This window comes from Leguminivora glycinivorella, chromosome 20 (assembly GCF_023078275.1).
Source record: "Leguminivora glycinivorella isolate SPB_JAAS2020 chromosome 20, LegGlyc_1.1, whole genome shotgun sequence".
Classification (NCBI taxonomy): domain Eukaryota; kingdom Metazoa; phylum Arthropoda; class Insecta; order Lepidoptera; family Tortricidae; genus Leguminivora; species Leguminivora glycinivorella.
In genome coordinates, this window is record NC_062990.1 from 10,036,315 (window position 1) to 10,061,073 (window position 24,759).

At 33.7% G+C, this 24,759-nt stretch overlaps 1 protein-coding gene across 2 annotated transcripts in view; it reads left to right on the plus strand.

Moving 5' to 3' along the window:
- Positions 1-1,696: 1,696 nt before the first annotated feature.
- LOC125237008 (GTP cyclohydrolase 1) overlaps positions 1,697-24,759 on the plus strand; it is a 48,049-nt gene continuing 24,986 nt past the window's right edge. For both annotated transcript variants that reach the window (XM_048143923.1, XM_048143925.1), the window contains exon 1: positions 1,697-1,994. In XM_048143923.1, the coding sequence (XP_047999880.1) occupies positions 1,992-1,994 (3 nt within the window). In that variant the 5' untranslated portion in view covers positions 1,697-1,991. The remainder of the gene's footprint in view (positions 1,995-24,759) is intronic.

Below are 24,759 nucleotides of genomic sequence, written 5' to 3' on the forward strand. Positions count from 1 at the left end.
ATGACGTCACAGCAATTCATCATACATGCATCAGGTTCATATTTTTTTCTGAAGAACTCTTTTTTTTTAACCCCCGACGGAAAAACTGCTATAAGTTTGACGTGTCTCTCTGTCTGTCTGTGTGTGTGTGTGTGTGTGTGTGTGTGTGTCTGTGGCATGCTCCCGAACGGATGAACGGATTTAGATTTACTTTTTTTGTTTGAAAGCTGAATTGTTTGTTGTAAATAAATAAATAAAAAAAGAATTAGTCGGGAGTGTAAATTCTTACGCCGCAAGACATTGCGTGGGCGACGGACGCGCGACCGTCGCGCGACCGTCGCTGTCGCGTCTCATCGCATCGTCTACTTCCGTATCGATAAGGTTTGATTTCGTATGCGTCGCATCGCCGTCGCGCGACCATCGCGCAACCGTCTTCCACGCAAGCCGCTTAGCCATGTTTCATGAAAATCGGTCAACTATGTAGGGAACTTTAATTTTGTGGTTATTAATCCCCGACGCAAAAACGACGGGGTGTTATAATTTTGACGTGTTTGTCTGTTCTTCTGTGTAGGTATGTGTCTGTCTGTGGTACCGTAGCTTCCGAACGATTGAACCGATTTAGATTTAGTTTTTTTAGGTTGAGTTAGTCGGAAGTGTTCTTAGACATGTTTCATGAAAACCGATCCACTATGTAGGGGTTTTTTTTTTCAAAATTTAAATTTTGTGATTATTTAACTGTAGTGCCTTCTGTCTTGCATTGCTGTAGGTAGTCTAGTAGTCATTCTTTCTCCTAGCGATAAAAAATAGCCTCATGTAATAATTGTTTATTATTCATTTTTATTTAGTAAAGATTTTTTTTTTGTGAAGCGAAATTTATTTTGTTTGGCCCGCCGAGTTTCTTGCCGGTAACATGGTGGATAGCCCTGAGTGGGGACTGAAATCTTCTCGAGGCTGACGTTCATATGCGCATTGTAATATGCCTACTTGGAAAATAAATATTTCATTTCATTACTAACTTAACTCTCGTTTACAATATTAATCATTGTTGCTCAATTTATTTCTTTTTAATTAATTACGCTCTGGTAGTTAGGTTAGGACCAAACTTATAATTACGTCTTGTATGGGTTCTTAGCACTAAAACCTTGGTCTTATTATTGACCGCTACCTACTGTGTGCACACTGCTTACTAGGTATTTAAACGAATAAAAAAGAAAAGCGCTTGGCCGCAAGAAAGAGTACAGTCGCCTGCAGTAATATTTTACACGACAAATTACGTAAAAATATATTATAGGTATTGAATAAGTAGGCAAATGTAATGTGCAACATTTTTTACAAATACTTTTTCAAATGTTTCAAATATAAAAATAAAACAAAAGCTTAAGGGGTTCAGGTAATAAGATAACCCTAGGAAAGTTTGATAAAGATAAAATGAAATAATCTGTTGCAACAATTATAATGTATTTCATCGTTCACATTCCATCAATTAATTACTGCTTAGAAGATAAAATAACACTAAAACCATCTCATTAAAAAATCAGTGCATTTTAAGCCTTAATCCAATCCTTTACGGTCCTTGTTTGACATTTCTCTTGATTTAAGTCATTCAATATGCTATTTAATTAGATGACATAGCTGCATACGTCAAGACATTTGAACACAATTAACAAGAATTAACTATAAATATACGGAATGGAACTAACTCAGGGCATTTGTGAGCTAGCGACGGCCACCGGCACTCGTTACAGCTAAAAAAAACGTTATCTTTTTTTCTCCACCGCGATTGCCTTGGCCGTTCGCAACTGGTTCTATAATCGCATAATAGCACTGTACTTCTCGCTGTCCTGTCAAAGTGACGTTTTAAATAGCGCGAAAAGCGAGCGTGTTTTTTTTTTAATTTTTTGAACTTTTTTTGTGAGTGAAAATGAAGGAGCTGGCCGTCGCTTTACCCAGCCAGAGCAATGGCACCAATGGCAATGGTGTAATCGTCGCCAAAAATAGGAAAAAATCTGAAAATGGTAAGTGCATTTTTTTTCATTTTCTTAGGAACAAAAAAAGGATTAAATTCTTTAAAATTTTTGTTTATACATGAATGACATTGAAAAGTGAATTATCTTGTGCAAATCAGTTACATTGTAACTAGCAAAGTAACAATTTGATAATTAAGTTGTTAATGGGCATCTGTACGTCAATTTATCATTTAATTATTTCAAGGCACTACCATTATAGGTTATTATTCGACATTATTCGTACCGAGACATGGCACCATATTTCCCACGAGTTAATGATCAATTTGTACTAACCTTATTAAATAATTAGTTATTTACTAAACATGCAGTAGGTACGTAATAATTTAAAGTTTAATACATGCAAAAATCAATAAAAAACGCAATTATTTTACTTTATTTCCAGAAAACTAAAAGTAATAAAACTCTTCATATACACATAGTCCAATGGGACAACATAATTATACACCGTGTTTTAATTGAATTCCGTTAATTTTAAGGGAAGGTTCTTTAGATCAAATATAATTAATTTATCTAAGAAACTAGCATCTTAACTCTTACGGTTATCGAGTTATTAAAAAAAAAGATAATTACTGAACACGTCTGTGACGCCTTTAAAAATTCATAATGTTATTTGTTTTGACATGTGCCGTCAATCACTTGACACTAACTTGAATGATATTCTTACTCGTATCTTACACAAATAAATTCATTTATTATGTATGAATCCGTAGAAAAATTGTTTTTTGCGAATTTCACTAAAAGTGATATACAGGTTGGTTCCTGATATTGAACCTAACGACGTGTCGAATTTAACGGAAAACAAACAAAATACGGTGTATGAACTATGTGATTAAGTTACTTATTCAAAACTGTTTATATTTTTAAAGAGTTTATTTGACTATAAGACGAGACCTCTGTCTCTAAAGTTTTCTTTAATAATAAAGAAAGCACATCTTAAATATAAAATAAACATATAATTATAGTGTATTTTATATTTCAGCTGTGCTTTCTTGACATAATTATCAAATATAATTTAAAATAAATTTTGGATAACTCATTCATTTAACTATTTTGGATAACTCATAAATACATAATATTATGTAGGTATAAAAACACTACCAAGGACCCCTATACCCCAATTTGGAACTTAAGGATACTATCAGCATCAAGTACGTAGTGGCAACTGCTTTAAGTGACCTATTTATTTTTTACTTTATATTTTTATTTTTTATATATCGACATATTTCTTGCAATAGGAATAAGGATGTATTCCGATAATATATTTGAATATTTCGGTCGTCAGTTATTTGATGCTTGTACATTCAGCAATACTCAGCACTTATGCATAAAATTTTCCCTGACTGGAATACCTAACGCTTGTTACAATTATATTGCAACCTCAGCAATAAGTAGTTACATTTTCTTTTATATTTGAATGGTATAAATACAGAAAACATATACTTAATGTTATATTTACATACAAAAACTCATGCCTATTTTTCCAAAAGGTGGAGGTAGAGCACATGAAACTACTCAAGTAGCCGTTCTTATCAATTAAAGGGTAGAAAACGGAGTTGTGATATTACTGTGACTGGTTGCTAGTTCATTGTCGTCACCACAATTATAATATATATATATATCTCACAGTCAATTTCTACGATACCCCAGGATTGTTAAAGTTCTTATTTTGTTACCACACGGGACAATATTGTAATCAGGGCCCGTAACTTTCATGCCGATGACATCAATTTGACGTCACGCTGCCTATATGATTTAAATAGTTTTATTGTCATAATTAATCTTTGAATATATTTGATAAATATTCATTAATCCATTTAATCATGCACAAATTACTTCAAAAGTAAGCTATTCATACGTGGAATAATTAATACCTATTTGATACTTGAAACAAAAGGGAAACAATTTGTTTTGTTTTTATTATTTATCGAAATATGGTAACAAATCTATTTCATAACGTATGTTTAAAAAATAAACAAATAATTTAATTTACTTAATTTTCACGTATCAAGTAAGTATTAATCTATTTCACGTATGAATAGATTAGTTTTGAAGTTATGATTAAAATGATTGATGAATAATGATTAATAATTAAATAAAACTTGAATCATCCTATATGCAGCGTGACGTCAAATTTATGTCATCGGCATGAAAGTTTGAGTCTCACGCGTTCGAATTCAAAAAAATGTCACTGAAAATAATAGGCAAGTCACCGTTTTCAACCGGTATTTTAGTGACAGTGAGACTCAAAAATCAGCCCCCCCATTTAAATTTTATATGCAATTATGTGTTCCCCGTGTGGTTACAAGTTACAAGTTAATAATTTTCCACCCCCTTTCCTCTCATAGGTGTCCTAGAAGTCGACTGTGGGATATAGGAAAATCTACAGTGGAATACTGTTCTAAGTATTATGTTGTAGGCAATGGACTGGCAAGCTGTCACTTCAATATCACAATTTCATTTCGTCACTACTTTTAAAAAATCTCGTATCTCACCCTGTTCCTCAAAGTTAAAACGCAGTAAGTCTATATGCATTCCATACATACTTACTGCAATTTTATTTTTATTGACAGACGAAGATACAAGTTTTTTAAAAGTAGTGACGATTTACTTTCAACATTCAACCCCTTAATTTGCCAAGATTGATACTGAAATTTATAGTTTGAATTGTTGCCTTCTCCTATACGAAATACAGGCGTGAACTTTACGTATATAATGATACTAATTCCTTGCGTAATTTTATCCCTGTGACACCTAACCTCAAAAACGCTATAATAAATAAGTATCCGTGTCAAGTAACCGATCCTCCATTTCCGGCAACCAGCCGGAAGTGTGGTCGACCACGACATACTCAATGTCAAGGCACAGCCTTAATAGAATAGAATAGAATAGAATAGAATTTTATTGTATAACTGTGTACATGCATAGGTGTTTTTTTATACAAGAAGTATCAACAGTTGCCTGCTAGGGCGTACAATTATGGTAGGTAACCTACCCATTTTATAACTAAGCTTATTATCTAACATTACATAGGTGTCTTATTAACTAGCAAAAAATTCTTTTGTGTCATAAAACACTTGCTCAATCAGCCAACTCTTGAGCTTACATTTAAACATAATTCCGTCTAGCGCTTTGATATTGAGAGGAAGATGATTGAAAATACGGATAGCCATAATAAACGTGCTCTTTTTGTACATAGAGTTGTTAACCCGTGGAAGATATAGGTCATATTTGTATTGGTCTCTTATATTATTTTTTAATGAAGACTTTTTAACAAAATATGCAGCTTGACTCTTTATAAATATACATAGCTCTAAGATGTAAATACTTGCTAATGTCAAAATACGTTTTTCTTTAAATACGTCACGAAGTGAATCTTCTGTGTACATACGATATACAGTTCTTAAGCATTTTTTCTGTAATTTGAATGTCTTATGAACATCTACAGAATTACCCCAGTAGATAACTCCGTATGTAAGTAAGGGATAGACATTTCCATAGTAAGCATTTAGTACAATATTTTCGGAACATGTTTGAGCAAGTAGAGATAAGGCATAGCAACTACTGGATATCTTATTATTTATATGCTCAATATGAGACTTCCAATTTAAGTGAGAGTCTATTTTCATCCCAAGAAAACTAGCACTGGTAATTTCTTCAATAGGAGTTCCTGCATCCGATACATCTAGTGGAATTGCTGGAGTTTTATAGTGCCTAAATTGAATCAGCTTCGTTTTACACAGATTGACTTTTAGATTTAGAGTGTCCAGCCACTCCAGAAGTGATCTAAGGCTGCGCTTAATTATGTCGTTCATATCTGTGTCCCTATTTTCACTTGTGAACAATATAGTTGCGTCATCCGCAAACATCACACATGGTTCTTCCATTTGATTTGGAAGTTCATTCAAATAAATAAGGAAAAGAAGTGGTCCCAACACACTTCCTTGGGGTACCCCCAGAACAACCTTTTGAAAAGTAGATTGGATGTACTCAATCGTTTTGTTTTGCCTGTCATAATTTTCAATAAGCACAGCTTGCTGTCTATTTGTCAAATAACTTTTGATTAGCTGCAATGCATTACCTCTAACTCCAATGTGTTCAAGTTGCAGTAAAAGTACGTTATGTAGGACACAGTCAAAGGCTTTCGACATATCAATTAATAGTGAAATACATGGTTTACGCTCATTAACGTTATCCCATATTTGCTTAAATAAATTGAACACAGCCATAGATGTAGATTTGCCTTTTTGAAAGCCAAATTGGGATGAACTTATAATACAATTTTTGTTTAGAAAACTGCTTAGTCTTTCGTGAATAACTTTTTCAAATACCTTAGAAAAAGCAGGTAATAATGCAATAGGTCTATAATTTCCCATTTCAATTTGACTTCCTTTTTTATATAAGGGTTTAATCAACGCTTTTTTCAGTTGGTTGGGAAATATGCCAGTCTCTAGCATCAAATTTATAATATAAACCAGAGGTTCAACAATTAGGTCTATGCACGACTTAATGACTGTCATAGGTATACCATCGTAACCTGTACTCTTTTTATTCTTTAATTTTTTTACTATTCTTTTAATTTCGTAGGCGTCGACGGGAGCTAAAAATATGCTATTTGTAGTACTTAATAGAGATGAGGTATACTTCCGTGATTGATTAGTGCAGTGTAAATTTTGATTAATAAAATATGTGTTAAATGCTTCTGCTATATCAGAAGCATTCGATATATTTACCCCTCCAGCTTGGATCTTAGAAATCATAGTTGGTATAGAATTTGTAGTACACGTCTGTTTCTTAATTAAGCTCCAAGTTGCTTTAGATTTATTTACACTTGTTTTAATAAAAGTATCATTCGTCATAATTTTTGATTGTCGTATTACTCTCTTGAAAATCTTACAATATATTTTATAATGATGTAAAATACTGTCGTCTCGCTTAATTTTTTGTATTCCTAGATACATTTTACGTTTAGATTTGCTGGACTTTAAGATGCCTCGTGATTTCCAATTTTGCTTCTTTTTGTGATAAATTTTAACACTCTCAAGTGGCATGCATAGGTTAAAAATCATATTAAATGTTGTAATGAATTCATCATAGGCGGCGTTTGGATCGGATTCCATAAACACACTAGTAAAATTCACTTGCTGTAAGTATTTCAAAAATATTTCTAAATTGTAATCACATCGCCTAATTGTCTTAAACCAATGTTTTTCTTTGAAACTACGACTCGTTGGTATTATAATTATTTGGCCAGTATGATCTGATATTCCCAAACTTAATATTTTGACATTATATTTAGAATAATTGGTTAAGATATTATCTATACACGTTTGAGACTGATGATTAATTCTAGTTGGTTCGTTTATCGTGTGACTAATGTGAAATTTTCTCATAGTCGAGAGAAAAGTTCTTTGTGCTAAATCATTATTCAATAAGTTTATATTAAAATCCCCTGCAACAACTAGCTTACGCTTCCAATTTTGAACTCGAAGTGTTAATTTACCAAGTAGAGTTTCAAAATTCTTCATAAATGTTTCTAAATCACCGCTTGGGCTTCGATACACACATACAACAACAAGGTTAAGTTCAGGTAATAAGATCCCACAGGTTTCGAAATGTTGTTCAATAGACATATCCGACACCCATTGTATATTATGACACGTTATAGAGTTTTTAACATAAATACAGACACCTCCACGTGTCTTTTTTGATCTACAGAAATATGCGGCCATTTTGTATTCCTCTATTTGTAGGATAGATGCCTCGTGTTTTTTAAGGAATGATTCGGAAATACATAACACATCAATATTATCCGAGTCATTTGCGTTTCTGCCTACATTTAGCAGAAAAACGGGGTATTTATTTAAAGTTTTCAGTGCATCTCCCAAGTAAGTGAATATATCCATAGGATTGGAATCATGCTCGCCTACTGACAGTACAATTCTGTCACCCTCAATGTACTTACTATTACTAACAGTCTCTAATATTGACTTCGTACACGCACCAGGCTTGATGATGGCACTGATTTCATAATTTACAAGATCAGTCTCTTGCTGTATTTGGTGAAGCCTAGGGCCTACTCCAACGCATTGTTCACCGCCGCATATAAATATTGTTGGTTTTGTTCGTTGATTTTCAGCAGTTTCCTGATTTTTATTTGATTCTATAATTGATTTATTACTATCTTGTATAACTTTTGGTGAACGCATTTGTAAGCTGACATTGTCCTTGTCCGCCGGGATTTCCAGGGGCTCAATGGAAGCTTTAGTAGAGCCAACTTTTGATTTCTTTTTTGTTGATTTGGGAGTTGTTTTATTATATGTTGCACCACTACTGTCTAGTAGGTTCTTCAGGGTTGAAATTTGCCTTTCCATTTCTGATTGTACTCTAGTTAGCCTAGTTACTTCAGCATTTAGATTGTCAATCTCTTCGTGAGCGCTTGTAAGTTGTGTGTTTAATGTCACGATTTGATCTTTTAATTCGCATATCTGGGAAAGTTGAGTAAAATTTGGTAGACTTTGAGAACTATCATTTTGACTTGATTCACCTGATAGTGTTGAATCGAATGAGCTAAACGATGTTGCAACATTTGGTGAGCTAGTAGCAGTATCTGCAGACGGCGATAAAGTGACACATTTTTCCTTGCTGATAGAGCTTGTAGTCGCATGCGTTTGTAATTTTTCTTTCTGTTTTTGTACTGTTGTTTGTGTCACTTGATGATTTGGATGACTTGGAGAGTCCGGTGGAAGAACAACACATTTAGAACATTTCCATTGTTGCTTATTAAGTGTTGTCATTAATCGAAAGCGCGCAGTTGTTACATTTGTACAGTTCAGTTCAAAGAATTTTTTACATTTTTTACATTTCAAAAACTCAGTTGTTTTTATCTCTACAGAGCATACTGAGCAATTTTTTTTCATCGCAGCAACTCGTGTAGGTGCCATTTTAATCGTCAATTTGATTGTAATTGCTTTAATATCAGTGTAAAATAAAGCAATAGCAAAAGCAGCAATGTACAGCAAAGTAGCAATGTAAAGCGTCCAATGATCTCGCAGCGGCGCGATAACGTCTGGCGGTGACTCATGCGCGGGCGCAACGGCGCAAGCGAGCGATGCGCTAAGATAACGAAATTGCCGGTAGGATTATTTATTTTAAAACTATTTCACTTAGTACTCACGTTTCTTTGCGAGTTATACAATGCACTAAACGTCAATTTAAAGTTCACAATAGCCGCTACAAAATGATGTATAGCACATATAGCGCCAACTAGTTTTACCACTGATTATGAATAAAATTAACAGGAGAGAAAATCGACACTGTTGCTCGCGCAGTAGCGACGGCGAGTCTTCTCTTAGAGATCTAAAACTTATTCTAAATAAACAATAAAGGTAATCATTGCACCATTAACATAATTTAAATTGTTCAATAAAAAGAAATAAAACTTGTTTATTTCAAAATAATTGCATTGGTAAAGTTTATTGACCTACACTAGGCAAATGTCATGTGGAGGAGAAATCAAAAATGTATTCTAAATAAACAATAAACGTAATTATTACACCATTTACATAATTTAAATTTTTCAATAAAAAGAAATATAACGTGTTCATTCCAAAGGAAAATTCGCATAGGTTTGTTGACCTCCACTAGGCAAATGTCATGTGGAGGAGAAATCAAAAATGTATTCTAAATAAACAATAAAGGTAAATATTGCACTATTTACATAATTTAAATATTTCAATAAAAAGAAATAAAACTTGTTTATTTCGAAGGAAAATTCGCATTACTAAAGTTTATTGACCTACACTAGGCAAATGTCACGTGGAGGAGAAATCAAAAATGTATTCTAAATAAACAAAAAAGGTAAATATTGCACCATTTACGTAATTTAAATAATCAATAAAAAGAAATACAACTTGTTCATTTCAAATCAAAATTCGCATAGGTAAAGTTTGTTGACCTCCACTAGGCAGATATCATGTTGAGTAGAGATCTAAAACGTATTTTAAATAAACGATAAAAGTAATAATTGCACCATTTACATAATTTAAATTGTGCAATAAATCAAAATAAAACTTATTTTCACCACACCAACTGGTAAAGGCTTTCTTTGCTATTCGAAAACAGATAGCAAAATTGCATTTTATCCACAAGGGGGCAAAGTAATTTCATACAAAGTTTAACTCAATGTCTTAATCTGGTTGCTAGATTTTACCTATAAATGATGATTTTGAATCATAAATATTGAATAAATGGATGGATTTCATTTATTTTGATGTTTTATAGTCAGTATTTTGTTCGTGTTGGTGTGGTGAAAAATTTTGTGTTTCACTCGGGGGCAAAGTTTGTTTAACCTTCGTGCCTTGAAACCCTCGCAACGCTCAAGATTCCACTTTTTGAACCACTCGCTACGCTCGCGGTTCAATATCGGAATCTTTCGCTTGCTCGGGTATCAATATTGGCACGTGCGGTTAAACAACTACTTTGCCCCTTAAAACACATAACTATTATTTCAAAGAACATTCGTTTTGTTTAATTTGTTGACCTCCACTAGGCAAATGTCATGTGGAGGAGAGAACTATGACTAATTCCAAATAAACAATAAAGGTAATAATTAAAATCATAAAAGATCTATTTGCGATATAAATAAAAATATATTATGCTTAAAAGCATTGGCAAAGTAAAAGAGTGTCTACAGGATTTTTTTATGAATTAACATCATCTGTAATTACTATTTGATATGCATATTTCACAATAAAATCTAAATGCTGACCAAAAAAACATACCACTCGTGTTTGACACGTGACTACTTAAGTTACTATAAAGCATAATTTTATTTTTTGCTTTGTAGTCACAAAATATGGAAATATAAATAATATTACCGCCCAGTAGCGAACGCGTGGAAAATTTATTCATTCATAACTGTCAGTGTTGTTTGCTTTAAGGAGGATAAACTTTTATGAATGATTTTATTCAGCATTATAATTAATGTATTAATATTTTTATTTTATTTTTATTTCAAAAGCGTTACACAGTATAACAGTAAAAACCAAAGCACTGAGTAACTAAAATACATAAAAGCATAACCAACAAACACATCAAAATGAGAAAAAAAAAACACATAGGTAGCACATAGGTTATAACTACATAGGTAGTAAGGAGATAGTTCATTACGTTTTAAAGTACCTACATAATTATGTAGCACATATCTTAGAAAAAAATATCTATCTTTGTTAAACTTTATAGCAATCTTGTTTTAAGGTAACTTAGTCCTTATACTTCGACTTCATATACTTCAATGACTTAATACAAATTACTAGTATTCATGACATTATTTTAAAATTTTAGACATTAACAATTAAATAATAAATAGTCTTTAACAATGAATTTTGTGATAATTTTAAATTACTATATAACATTTTAAGACAAATGTTACAAAAACAAACATTAGGCTACTTGCCTTCTAGTCAAATCAGCTTCTTTTTAGGAACTGTCAAAACGAATTTGAACGACTAGCTAATATAGAATTTATATGAATTGAGTGACGTCACGGTCAATTGAGTTACTTTATATATTTCTACCTGACTTAGTAAATAAAAATTAGATTTCTGTCTGTTTTCTTATAATTACCTGATGCTTTTCGTGGATGGTATAAAATATTTTATTTTAATTTTAAGTCAAGTTCCCTTAGCATAGGCATTATTAACCGCCTTCATACATTGTAATGGTAACTAGAGACTGATTAATTAGGTCACAACGAAGTTACCTCGCAGTTTCTGATCCGTGGCAGCCTCCGTGGTCTGGTTAGCACAAGGATGATTCATGTGAGAACGTTATTCAAGTTCACAGTGTTTAAACATCTAAGTTAGGCATGACTACGTCAGAAAATCAAGTGGATTATGTTATAAAAGTTATGATTTTATTTTATGGACGTCATGTAGATAAATTATAATAATATGATGATGATGATGATGATGATGATGCTGTTATGACCGATTTCGGCCACAGCGACTGCGTGTTCTGAAACAGACAGAATTATAATAATATACCTTAGTAATAGGAAGAATAATTTATATAGGATTTACAATCTTCATGCTGAGAATCGTACCTCGTTTTTTAGCGCCACCTATTAAATACTATCATAACTACATTGATGATGCCTACATTTTTTTTAATAGAGTGTCCACTTGTCTTTGTATATGGTAGGCGAGTTCATTGATACATGTGGAACTCAATAGGTTAATAATGGAAAAAATGGATCAGTTACAATGGCCCCCAGTCGGGATTTGCCCCGCTGTACCTTACATACCTATATTTTAGTGCATCTTAATAACATTGTGTTCAGTTTAATTTAAAATGGAGACGAATGCAAATCAGCAACATATTTCCATCATTTCCTTTACTGTCTTGCATTACAATTACATTATATATTACAATTTTATTTGTAAAATATTACTGTTTTTAGGTTAGGCATCTTTATTACACAACTAGCTTTTGGCCGCGGCTTCGCTCGCGTTAGAAAGAGACAAAAAGTAGCCTATGTCACTCTCCATCCCTTCAACTATCTCCACTTAAAAAATCACGTCAATTCGTCGCTCCGTTTTGCCGTGATGGACGGACAAACAAACAGACACACACTTTCCCATTTATAATATTACATACATACATACAATCACGCCTGTATCCCATAAAGGGGTAGGCAGAGCACATGAAACTACTAAAGCTTCAGTGCCACTCTTGGCAAGTAAGGGGTTGAAAGAAAATGAAACTGTGACATTGCAGTGACAGGTTGCCAGCCTCTCGCCTACGCCACAATTTAACCCAATGTCCCACAGTCGCCTTCTACGACACCCACGGGAAGAAAGGGGGTGGTGAAATTCTAAAATTGATTGGTTGAAATTCCATTTATAATATTAGTATGGATAATTATATTATATCAGAAGTATCGCACACTATTCAGAATGCGGTATCTTTGCCCGTATCTGATTACGATTACAACGTACGAAATACGATTCCCTTGGTTGACCAAAACCACTAATCAGGTCAAAAACTTGCGGTTTCAGTATTAAATATTTGTATATGATGTAAGATGTAAACCTTAGTTGAATAACACTTTATTAACACCTTAGGCCGACTTGAACCAAACATTTAACTCAGGGTTAGTGGGCTGTCATCTGTCAAATTCCATATAAAATTTAGTTAACCCTCCATTTTTGTTGGTGCAAGTGGCCCTTAGACAGATGGGAGTAGGTAATTCAGGCTTTAGCGCAAAGGCAAATGAAAGTTAAAAAGCAAGCAGATTGAATAAACATATTGAACAATAAGTAAAATAAGAGTTTTAAATGATTCACGGTTAGTTTTATTAAACGTAAACTAGTATATTGGCCGTGATCTAGACGATTTTGATTTTTTCGAGCTTCCGATATTACGACCAGGCCCCGTAGCCGAATGGCATTTCTCCGACGCCAAACGAAAGCGATACGCCGCTGGCTCTGTCGCGCCAATACGCAAGCGCGATAGAGATAGATATCTACTAGCGCTTCGTTTCGTGAGCGTTTCGTGAGCGTTTGTGCCATTCGGCTAGCCACCCAGGGTGCGTAGCCGAATGGCACAAACGCTCACGAAACGAAACGCTCGTAGATATCTAAGGCTCCCCACAGACAGTCTTAAAAATTCATAATCTTAAAAAAAACTTGTATGCAATCTGACAGTTCAGATCTGTCAGTGTCTTGTCAGTGTCAGTTTGAACTGTCAGATTGCATACAAGTTTTTTTTAAGATTATGAATTTTTAAGACTGTCTGTGGGGAGCCTAATATCTCTATCGCTTTTGCGTATTGACGCGGCAGATGGAGACTACCTTTCGCGGCGTTTCGTTTTCGTTTCGCGTCGTAGAAATGCCATTCGGCTACGGGGCCTGATGTTTTAACCCGATTTTGTAAAATTCATTCAAAAACTGCAAAAGTTTCATTAAATTCATTCACCGCCGGTTTAGTAATAAATTAATTATGAAAATAAAAATTACTTATCTATACTTCCATACTAATATTATAAATGGGAAAGTGTGTGTGTGTCTGTTCGTTTGTCCATCTTTCAAGGCAAAACGGCACGAATTGACGTGATTTTTTAAGTGAAGATAGTTAAAGGGATGGAGAGTGACGTGGGCTACTTTTTGTCTCTTTCCAACACCCCCCCCCATTCTTCAATATTCGAATTTAACGCGTGCGAAGTCGCGGGCAAAAGCTAGTATTCTATACATTTGCTTGGACTTGTAGTTAGAGTAATCTCTACAAATACTTAAAATCAATTAGCTGGTAATTAATGCATAAATTTCATAAATTAGTTTAGGTACAGAAACCCTTCATTCACAAGGTTGCAATTATAACTATAAATAAACTTACTAACGGTTATTAATTTTCTAGAGGTAAATACACCTACTTCAAGTTATGTCGTTGTGAAAAATCATTAGTAAGCATAACAAGTATTTAAACAAAAATAATGTGACTGACATATTTTACTAAGGGCCACTTGCACCAATGAAAATGTTGGGTTAACCCTCGGCTCAACCCTCCATTGGTGCAAGTGGCCCGTATTAGTACATAGCTACCTACGAATGAAGTTAAAAAATATATAAAACAATACTTAGAACTAAAAGCTAAAAGTAGAAATAACAACCTAAAACCAGAGAAAAGAGACTACACTACTACTACCTTTATTTATCTATGCTAAAACTAAACGTGTGTATAAAAAGGGTTTTTTTTTAATAATTATTAATAAATGGAAAATAGGTCCAAATTGCCATTTCTTATCTAAGTCACCTAAAATAAATACGAAAGTCATGAACTAATAAGTCATCATATTTATAACTTAATTCATAGAATTTAAATAATACCACATTTGAAACAACAATTTTACCAACTCAACATAAAGTGGGTACGCACTTTTGCAGCTCGTGTGCATTAAGTTCAGTTAGAGCATCAAGTTCTTTTTTTATACTACGTCGGTGGCAAACAAGCATACGGTCCGCCTGATGGAAAGCGGTCACCGTAACCTATGGACGCCTGTAACTCAAGAAGTGTGTCACATGCAAGTTAAGATTTATATGAAGTTACTTTGCACTCTTGTAAATTAAATTAAATGCAACTTTGTAATTTGTTTTTCAAGTATCAAGAGAGCCTTTACCAGTTGGTGTGGTGAAAAAAGTGCAATGTCTCAAACCGTATAATTCCATCAGAAAGTAGAGCTGGCTCTAATGCTTTTCTAGGGCTTAAGCTTTAAGCACTAAGCTAGAGCTTATCTCGAGCTTTTCAGTGTGAAATTACAGACGAAGAATACCCTCTTACTATAGAAGACTTTGATGCTTTTATTTTAATCTAATTTTCAACTCAAAATGTTCACAGCTGGGTTCGATTCCCAGCTAGGCAACTGGTAGACTTTGGTAGCTTTTCTTTAGTGTACGACAGGGACCGGAAAACCCCTTTTTAGGCTTAACTTCATCAATTTGCTTACCCAATCAATTTTCTTACTAAATAAAACGGTAAGCTTTTTTAAAGGTAACCTTTTAAAACGGTAAGCTTATTGAATCTGTTACTTTGAGGTTACCATAACTACTAACTAAGTTAACTCCGAAACCCTATCGCGATAGGGTTTTTAAAACCTGTTTTCATTGAGTTATGGTAAGCTTTATCCGTTCCTTCTTGTCTTTCTACATTGAAACTGGTTTGCTATATAGATAGAGCTTGTCTCAGACGCATGCACTCGAATTTGCGTAGTTATTACCATTTGACATGTACGTCATTTAGTTTATGTATTTGATAGTACAATTATTGACCTACTCGTACTCATCAGTATATTGTAAGGGAATAAAATGAAGTAGGTTTTTACAGCAAGCAAGGTTTTGTACCTACGTTTAGGGTTCCGTAGTCAACTAGGAACCCTTATAGTTTCGCCATGTCTGTCTGTCCGTCCGTCCGTCCGTCCGTCCGTCCGTCCGTCCGTCCGTCCGTCCGTCCGTCCGTCCGTCCGTCCGTCCGTCCGCGGATAATCTCAGTAACCGTTAGCACTAGACAGCTGAAATTTGGTACCAATATGTATATTAATCACGCCAACAAAGTTCAAAAATAAAAAATGGAAAAAAATGTTTTATTGGGGGATGTAGGGGGGCCTACATGTAAAGTGGGGGCTGAATTTTTTTTTTATTCCAACCCCAACGTATGATATATTTTTAGATAGGTATTTAAAAATGAATAAGGGTTTACTAAGATCGTTTTTTGATAATATTAATATTTTTGGAAATAATCGCTCCTAAAGGAAAAAAAAATGCTTCCCCCCCCTCTAACTTTTGAACCATATGTTTAAAAAATATGAAAAAAATCACAAATGTAGAACTTTATAAAAACTTTCTAGGAAAATTGTTTTGAACTTGATAGGTTCAGTAGTTTTTGAGAAAAATACGGAAAACTACGGAACCCTACACTGAGCGTGGCCCGACACGCTCTTGGCCGGTTTTTTACTTTTAATTTTTATTTATTTTGAACTTCACTATCAGTCTCATAAAAATAACTATAACAATGCATGTGCTCAAAAAGTGCGTTTACAATGCATGTGATCGAAAAGTACGTTTTTTACGAAGCAAAATCGTGCAGCAAGTAGTAGGTACTTTTAAAGTAGTACTTTTCCATACTAGTTCTTTTTACTTTAAATTTTGAACTTCACTATCACTCCCATAAAAATAGCTATAACAATGTATGTGCTCGAAAAGTGCGTTTTCTATAAAACAAAATCATGCGGAAAGTAGTACTTTTCCGCACTAGTGTTTTTTACATTCCAATTTTATTTAAATTTTGAAGGCCACCATCCGTCCCGGAAAAATCGTTCGGAAAGTTGTACATTTTCGCACTAGGGTTTTTTACTTTATTTTTTTTAATTATGAACTTCGCTATCAGTCCCGTAAAAATAGCTATTATAATGTATGTGCTCGGAAAGTGCGATTTATATGTAGCAACATTGTGCGGAAAGTAGTAGGTACTTTTCCGCACTAGCGCTTTTTACTTTTCAAATGTTTTTAAATTTTGAACTTCACTATACGTCCCAGAAAAATCGTGTGGAAAGTAGTACTTTTTCAAACTAGTGCTTTTTACTTTAATTTTTTTTTTATTATGAACTTCGCTATGAGTCTCATAAAAATAGCTATTATAATGTATGTGTGCTCGAGAAGTGCGTTTCCTATGAAACAAAATCGTGCGGAAAGTAATACTTTTCCACACTAGTGCTTTTTATTTTTCTGCTCTTGCTTTTATTGGTGGTGTTTGAACAGTTAATTATCGAATACCAACCCATTTTGTATTTTTCACTGTATGTCACTCGCGGGCAGCGGTCGGGAGCAGACTGACTTGCGCGGCGAACAATGTTGCTCGCTATTTAACTTTTCCGCACGCGAAGTAGATACACTTTTTCCTTCTATCTTGATTTAGTTCTGTGATGTGCTCGAAAAGTGCGTATTCTATGAAGCAAAATTGTGCGGATAGTAGTACCTACTTTTCCGCACTAGTCACTAGTGCTTTTTACTTTTAATTTTTTTTTAAATTTTGAACTTTACTGTCTATCCCAGAAAAATCGTGCGGAAAGTAGTACTTTTCCCTACTAGTGCTTTTTACTTTTTTTAAATTTGTTACTTCTCTATCAGTCCCATAAAAATAGCACTGTATGTGCTCGAAAAGTGCGTTTTCTATGAAGCAAAATCGTGCGGAAAGTATTTTTCCGCACTAGTGCTTTTTACTTTTCATTTTTCTTTAAATTTTGAACTTCACTATTAGTCCCATAAAAATAGCTATTAGAATGTATGTGCTCGAAAGGTGCGTTTTCCATGAAGCAAAATTGTGCGGAAAGAAGTAGGTACTTTTCCACAATATTCACTGGTGCTTTTAACATTTTTTTTTTATTTTGCTTTTTACTTTAACTTAACTAATGACTGGGACTGATAGTGAAGTTAAACTTAACTTTAACTTCACTATCAGTCCCATAAAAATCGTGTGGAAAGTAATACTTTTCCGCACTAGTGCTTTTTAATTTTCAATTTTTTTATTTTATTTTGAACTTTACTATTATAAGTCCCATAAAACCAATGTCTTTCAAATTCGAAAATTGTACTAACATAACTTTTAATTTTAATAATTACTAAAGTATTTTGTCTTATTATGTTTTTTTATTTACTCGCACAATGCAAAGTAAAGCATTGTTTGAAAACTTTGAAACATGTGCGCAAAGATGATTTCCGAAATTCCGACTCGTATCGGCTTATATGACACTCATCAGAAATCACCTACTTTCCGCACTTGTTGCATAAATAGCTATTTTGACATTTTTAACAAAGCCCAATTGAGAAGATGTTTTCAATTATCTAATCGTAAGATATCGATATAATTATTTGCTTTGTTCTTTCACAATATTTTTTTTAGTTAGTTCTTTACTAAAATTTGCTCTCGAGTAAGAGCGTCTTTGCTGAGATGGTCCGACGGCCAAACAAAAGGTTGATCTTTAAAAAGCTAAAACTAGAATTGTTCGGAAACGCACAGGTAAGATAGATAAACAATAGAACGACCCGGCGCGCGCTACGAATGCATTCAATGCCAAAACACACTATGATAATTCAGGTCAGTTATGTTTTAAATTTTAGTGTAAGGTTTTAAAGTCCAATATTGTTTGAATCGACATAAAACTACGTTATTTGAATCGACATAAACTTATTTAGAGACGATACGTATGAGCTTGTACTCGCTATGGTTATTCAATAATAAGTTGAATTTCAATGTGCGCAGAGATTAAAGTTGCTTAAACGGTTTAATAATTAAAATGATAGGGTAACCTTTAAGACTGGGTTTTGGTTTTCGTTAGAGGTTATTTAAGTTAACTGTATCAGATAGGCTTACCCTATCAAACAGTCACCCTTACAAAAGGTTACCATTATGGTTGGGGTTTTTAAAACAACTTCTAAAATAAGCCTATGAAAAACCCCGGTTATGGTAAGCGGTTCCGGTCCCTGGTGTACGATATCTATTTTAATTTGTATCGATATTCGTTAATAAATTCCTTAAACATGTTTGTAGATCATATTAAAATAACATTCGAGTTTGGTTCGATTATTGCAAGAAACGTAAAACTAGATATAACAATAAACACAAAATAGACTGAATTAAAAATGCCTCAAATCTCAGTCTAGCCCAAAGAGGATCGAGTATTAGAGAGAGTTACTGTCGAAGTAAAATGTGTAATCACAGTGCATAGACTGCCATCCCTTGACACAGGCCTGAACCATTTCTAGCTCAGCGTACCCCAAAGGTATAATGCCATCTAGCCCACCGTATCTTTTTCTGTATATGGTACTGAGGTACGTTTTTTTCTTAGACTTTATCTGTCTATACGGAGTTATATGTATATGTCTAGCCTGGCTAGAAATATATGACGACGCGCCATGTTGCGGAATTTCATTAGAAATATTTTCTTCATACTATACTGGACTGTCAATGTCAACCCATCAAAATAACAGCGCCCTCCTGACAATAGTCATATATTTGTGATCAGGCTTTAGAAAAAAAAAGTTATTTTTTTTTAATTAAAACTTTCTATTGCAAGAAGGCTTAACTTTTTAAAAACCACTTTATACACCGTGTTTTTTTTTCGTTAAATTCGACAAGTTAGGTTAATTATCAGGAATTATCCTGTACCTATATCACTTTTAGTTAAATTCGCAAAAAAATTTTTTTCATCTTTTTCATACATAATAAATGAATTTATTAGTGTGAGAGACCCTTAAGAATAACATTCAAGTTAGTGTCAAGTGATTGACGGCACATGCCTATTAGGAATCAGTAAAGGCTGTCACACACGTGTTCAGTAATTATCTTAATTTTTTTTAATAACTCGATAACCGCAAAAGTTAGGACGCTAATAGTTTCTTAGAGAAATTAATAAATAATTCCTGCTAATGTAATGAAATCTACTTATATCAACAGTCATTCACAAGTTCGCCCTCGTTAGAGTAATCATAATTGATTATATTTTGCTTACTTTAATTACAATGTGGCAATAAATAGCAGTAAATATAATTGCATTTGATAGCTTTTGATCCATTCTTACCCCCTCGTGTGCAATTTGCTTTTTATCAGATAATTATTATACACAATGTCGTTATCTGAACTCACCCGCTGATCACGTGAGAGGGTTAAATTATACAGTATACAGTATACAGGGTGATTCATGAGTCGTGAGCAGGAGTGAACAGGGTACTGGGGAGGGTCACACTGAGCAACTTTCATAATGGGGCAACACTAAATTGTAGGGATGTACCGACTAGTGATTTGGCCGACTAGGCCGACTACCGACTAGTCGGCGTTTGGGTGGCCGATTAGTCGGCCGACTAGTCGGCTAGTCGGCTAGAACATAATTTTCGACTAAATTCACCAGAATTGTTGAATGACATTTTTGGTTCTTTCGCGTTTTCATTTTTTTTTTCAGGTTCAAAGGTCTTTGAGAATAATTATACACATTTTCCATTTTTTAGCTTAAAATAAATAGGTCTTGCCTATGAGACCCATAGTCTTAGGTACAGTACCCGTCGATAATGTGTGCACATCGGTTTTTCGTCTTCGTAGAGCGTTGTCTCTTTCTTATGTGACGTGTATCTTGCTAATGTGACGTTAATTGTCTCTTTCCAAAGACCGATGTGCATTCTTTATCGCTGTTCACTGTAGGAAATTTAGAATACGTACATAATACGATTATTTTATTTTTGTACCTAGTTACCTACTGTTTTCCTGTCACTTATCAAGTGCCGACTAATCGGCCTTTTTTGCCGACTAGTCGCCGACTAATCGCCGACTACAAATATGGCCGAATAGTCGGCTTTCCCGACTAGTCGGCGACTAGTCGGTACATCCCTACTAAATTGTGATATTTTTTTTTCTTAACTATGACTTAATTGATAGTTAATCATCAATTAACTCATAATTAGAACGTAATTGATAATTAGCTATCAATTAAGTACTTATCAATTAAGTCATAGTTAAGAAAAATAATCACAATTCAGTGTTGCCCCATTATGAAAGTTGCTCAGCGTGACCCTCCCCAGTACCCTGTTCACTCCTGCTCACGACTCATGAATCACCCTGTATAGGTGAAATTTTTGTATTTACGTTTTTAATCCGTGTAATAATTGATTAATGAAATATTTTTGTATAACACGACCCCTTCATATTTTCTTAAGTTGCGCGCAACGAACTTTACGAAACATTAAAAAATGTTTATTTAAAGAAAAATAATGAAAAACAAAAAAAAATATTATTATTTTGATTTTAATTTACTTAAGTCTATCTCACCATAGACTCAAGTAAATTAAAATCGAAATAATAATATTTTTCATGAATTTATTTTACAGTTTCGTAATATATTAAGATGTTTTTACAAGATACGAGGTTTTTAATGCAACTGTCAACAATTACTATCAAGCTTAAGTAGTTAACAATGATTTTGATAGCCCTTTATCCGCAAGGGTTAACAAATAACATAATACATAGAAATTTGACGTTTAAAAGAACACTTGCAAGGTTGGAGCAGTCAAAATTGCTGCCAACTTAGGTTGGTCTGACTTTACGACCTACGTATATGAACACCTAGAAGAGGTAACAAAAAAGGAGTCAAGGTAAAAAACAGACTTTAAAATACCGTACATGTTTTCCAATTAAGTTAAGGAAAATACAGCTAATTTACTTACAATTACTGACATTACTAAGCATACTTATAACATAACTATTTACTATAAGTGTAAGGGAAATACATCATATAAAATATCTACGATGGTACTATCGTAGATTTTTTTCTACTTTATATCCTACATGCCTTTGCCTTGCCTGAATTTTACTTTTTGCTTTTTGCTTTTTTGGTTGGCTTGAAAACCAAGAGCGTCTGTTTTTGATAATTATGATACTTAAATCGAATGACTTATTAATATAAAATGACTGATTCTGCACAACAGGGGGGTTACCATGACGTGCTAAAGCCGTTCAGTTTAGGTTGAGAGAGGGGGACGGAGCTATGTAACTGCTATAGCTGTGTCCCTTTCTCTCAACCTAAACTGAACGTCTTTAGTACGTCATGGTAACCCCCCAGATGTATTATTATACTTACTATTCATTGCAATGTTTCCTCCTTCAAAACTCATTATCAATGAACTATATTGGCTACGTGCACGACAATTACGCCCACTACCATGTGAACTTGAAGTGGAAAATGTCAAAAAATGACATGTAAACAAACATATATTTTAACGATTTTTCGTTAATTTTAAATAAATTGAATAACAAGAGCTACTTTTTTAAGTGTAATTTATGTAGATAGATTGTAAAGACATGAATATAATAATAAAAATCAGTTTCCAAAGCATTACTCACGGTATAAACTTCCAACCCCAGACCACAGAAAGAGGCAATAAATTGGTGCTGGCAGGGCATATAAGGAATCTTGAAGAACATAGGAGTAATGGTAGAAGTTCTACGAGCGAGTGATATGGTATTCGCTAAACCTCCGTCCCGTTAATGCCATATAAAACAAATCTAAACGTAAGTACCTAGTCATGTCCGCGGCCGCAGAAATATTCGACAGGGGCTTATTCCCAGGCTAGGACTGAATCTTTAAGCTTATAATCTTTTACGGTAGGAAAAATACTAAGAGCGTATTGAACAATATTAGGTAAACAAAGCTTAAATATAATTTATTATAATGTTTTGTTTTGACATGTCACTTACGTTTTCTTTTCACGGTAACTATCCATTTAGTTCTTTGATCCAATTTCCAGTGTGCTCTAAGAAACGCATAGAACGTGCAACGACTAATTTATGCCATTATTTGTACAATTAACAACGAAACAACATTAGTGCCCCATATCAAACATTACACATTGTATTATATTTTATGAGTTTTGATAGATGACAACCACAATCAGTGTCGATTTTGACCACCGCAAGCACTGCGATCGCTTTGCTTACCCCCTCCATGCACTTCGCACGAAGCCATGTGATTTGTCCAATCGTGACTAATTTTATTAAATGTACAAAAATACAGTCTTAGATTTAAAAAAAATGTACGGGTTAGTTTATACAGGTACTTAAGTAATATGCGAGTGTGTTTAGTACAACGTCCCACTTTGTCAGTTACCATTAAGGCGAGATTTACTTGTATATTTATATGAATAAACTGACAAAGCGGCTTTATAGCAATCGACAAAGTGGGACGTTTTTCCTTGAAAAATTGAGCAAAAAATTATATTAACTGTATTTTTCGAAAATGATTTTTTATGGTTATTGTTATTAACTTATAAGGAAATATTCTATATGTTATTTTATCTATAAGAAAAACTAGTTAAACTACATTTATGACTAGTGATGAATAGGAAAGTACTATCTGCGAAAATCTAAGTTTTTAACAGGAATTTACCTGTAACTGCACTTATCATTCAAGTGACGTCGGGAAAAAATCTCAATTAGCACGTGTTCTGACGTCACAGATGTCAACAGCCGAGAGCGAATGGTATGCTTTCTGCGGGCCTATACCTGTTGGTTTACCCGTCAGGGCTCCCCAGTGACGTCAATACTACTCAATATGTGCCGTTGTCAAACCTAAGAGCAAAAACGCTCTAACAGGTTACCTTTTCCTTGAAAAAGTCACACTGTGAGTCAGGTTCTGCAAATCAAATAAGACGTGGGACCTTTTTTGTGGTCACTTCCTACTGCCTAGTAACAATTTCTCGTAATTGTTAATAAGAATAATAAGTCAGAAACTTCATTACAAAAGTTGACGTCTTTTTGATTTAATTAAAATTTTGAAAAAACCCTTGACTTAGTGGACCGACTTTCATGAAACATTGCAAAGAACTCTCCCGACCCGACTAATTCAGCTTTCAAACAAAAAAACTAAACCTAAATCGGTCCATCCATTCGGGAGCTACGCATGCCACAGATAGACACACAAACTTATAACACCCCGTCGTTTTTGCGTCGGGGGTTAAAATAGAATTTAAAGTCCATTTATTTTCTAATTTCCGCGAGACAACTGGATATCCTCAAGTTTTAAAGTTTTTGGCCTAAATTAAAGCATAAAAACATACCACGTAAAGCAAATTTACAAAATTATAATTTAAATTCGGTAGAATAGGGTTCTTATTCTTTTAAAATAAGAACCGCATTATCAGAATTTATTTTCTAGGTGGAGTATAAGAACCATATTTATTAGTGTTCAGAGCAATATTGGATTTTCGCACCTGACTCTTTATACCTACCTGCTGAAACTTATCCTTACTTTTTCGTAAAAAATAAAACTAGTATAAAAAAACCATATTTAAGTAAAAGCCACATAATGTGTTATATACAATTAAGGGACACATTTTGGTCTCTTAAATGATACGCCCTTAAACTTTTTAAAATTTGGATCCACTTTTTTATAATATGAATAATAATTATAAAAAAAAACTTAATTAGAAATAATTTATATTAATATTATTATTTATACGATTATTATGAGATCAAAACTCAACCTAATAAATTCGAAAATGAATCATCTTTATATTTTATTTGTTCCTTCCTCTAAATACCAATAATATTTGAAACTTTCCTAGAAAAATCTTTTAAAACGGGGAATCCACAAAATAATCACCCAATTTCAAAATCCAAAACATAGTACTTAACGATTATTATGTATAATCTAACATCAACT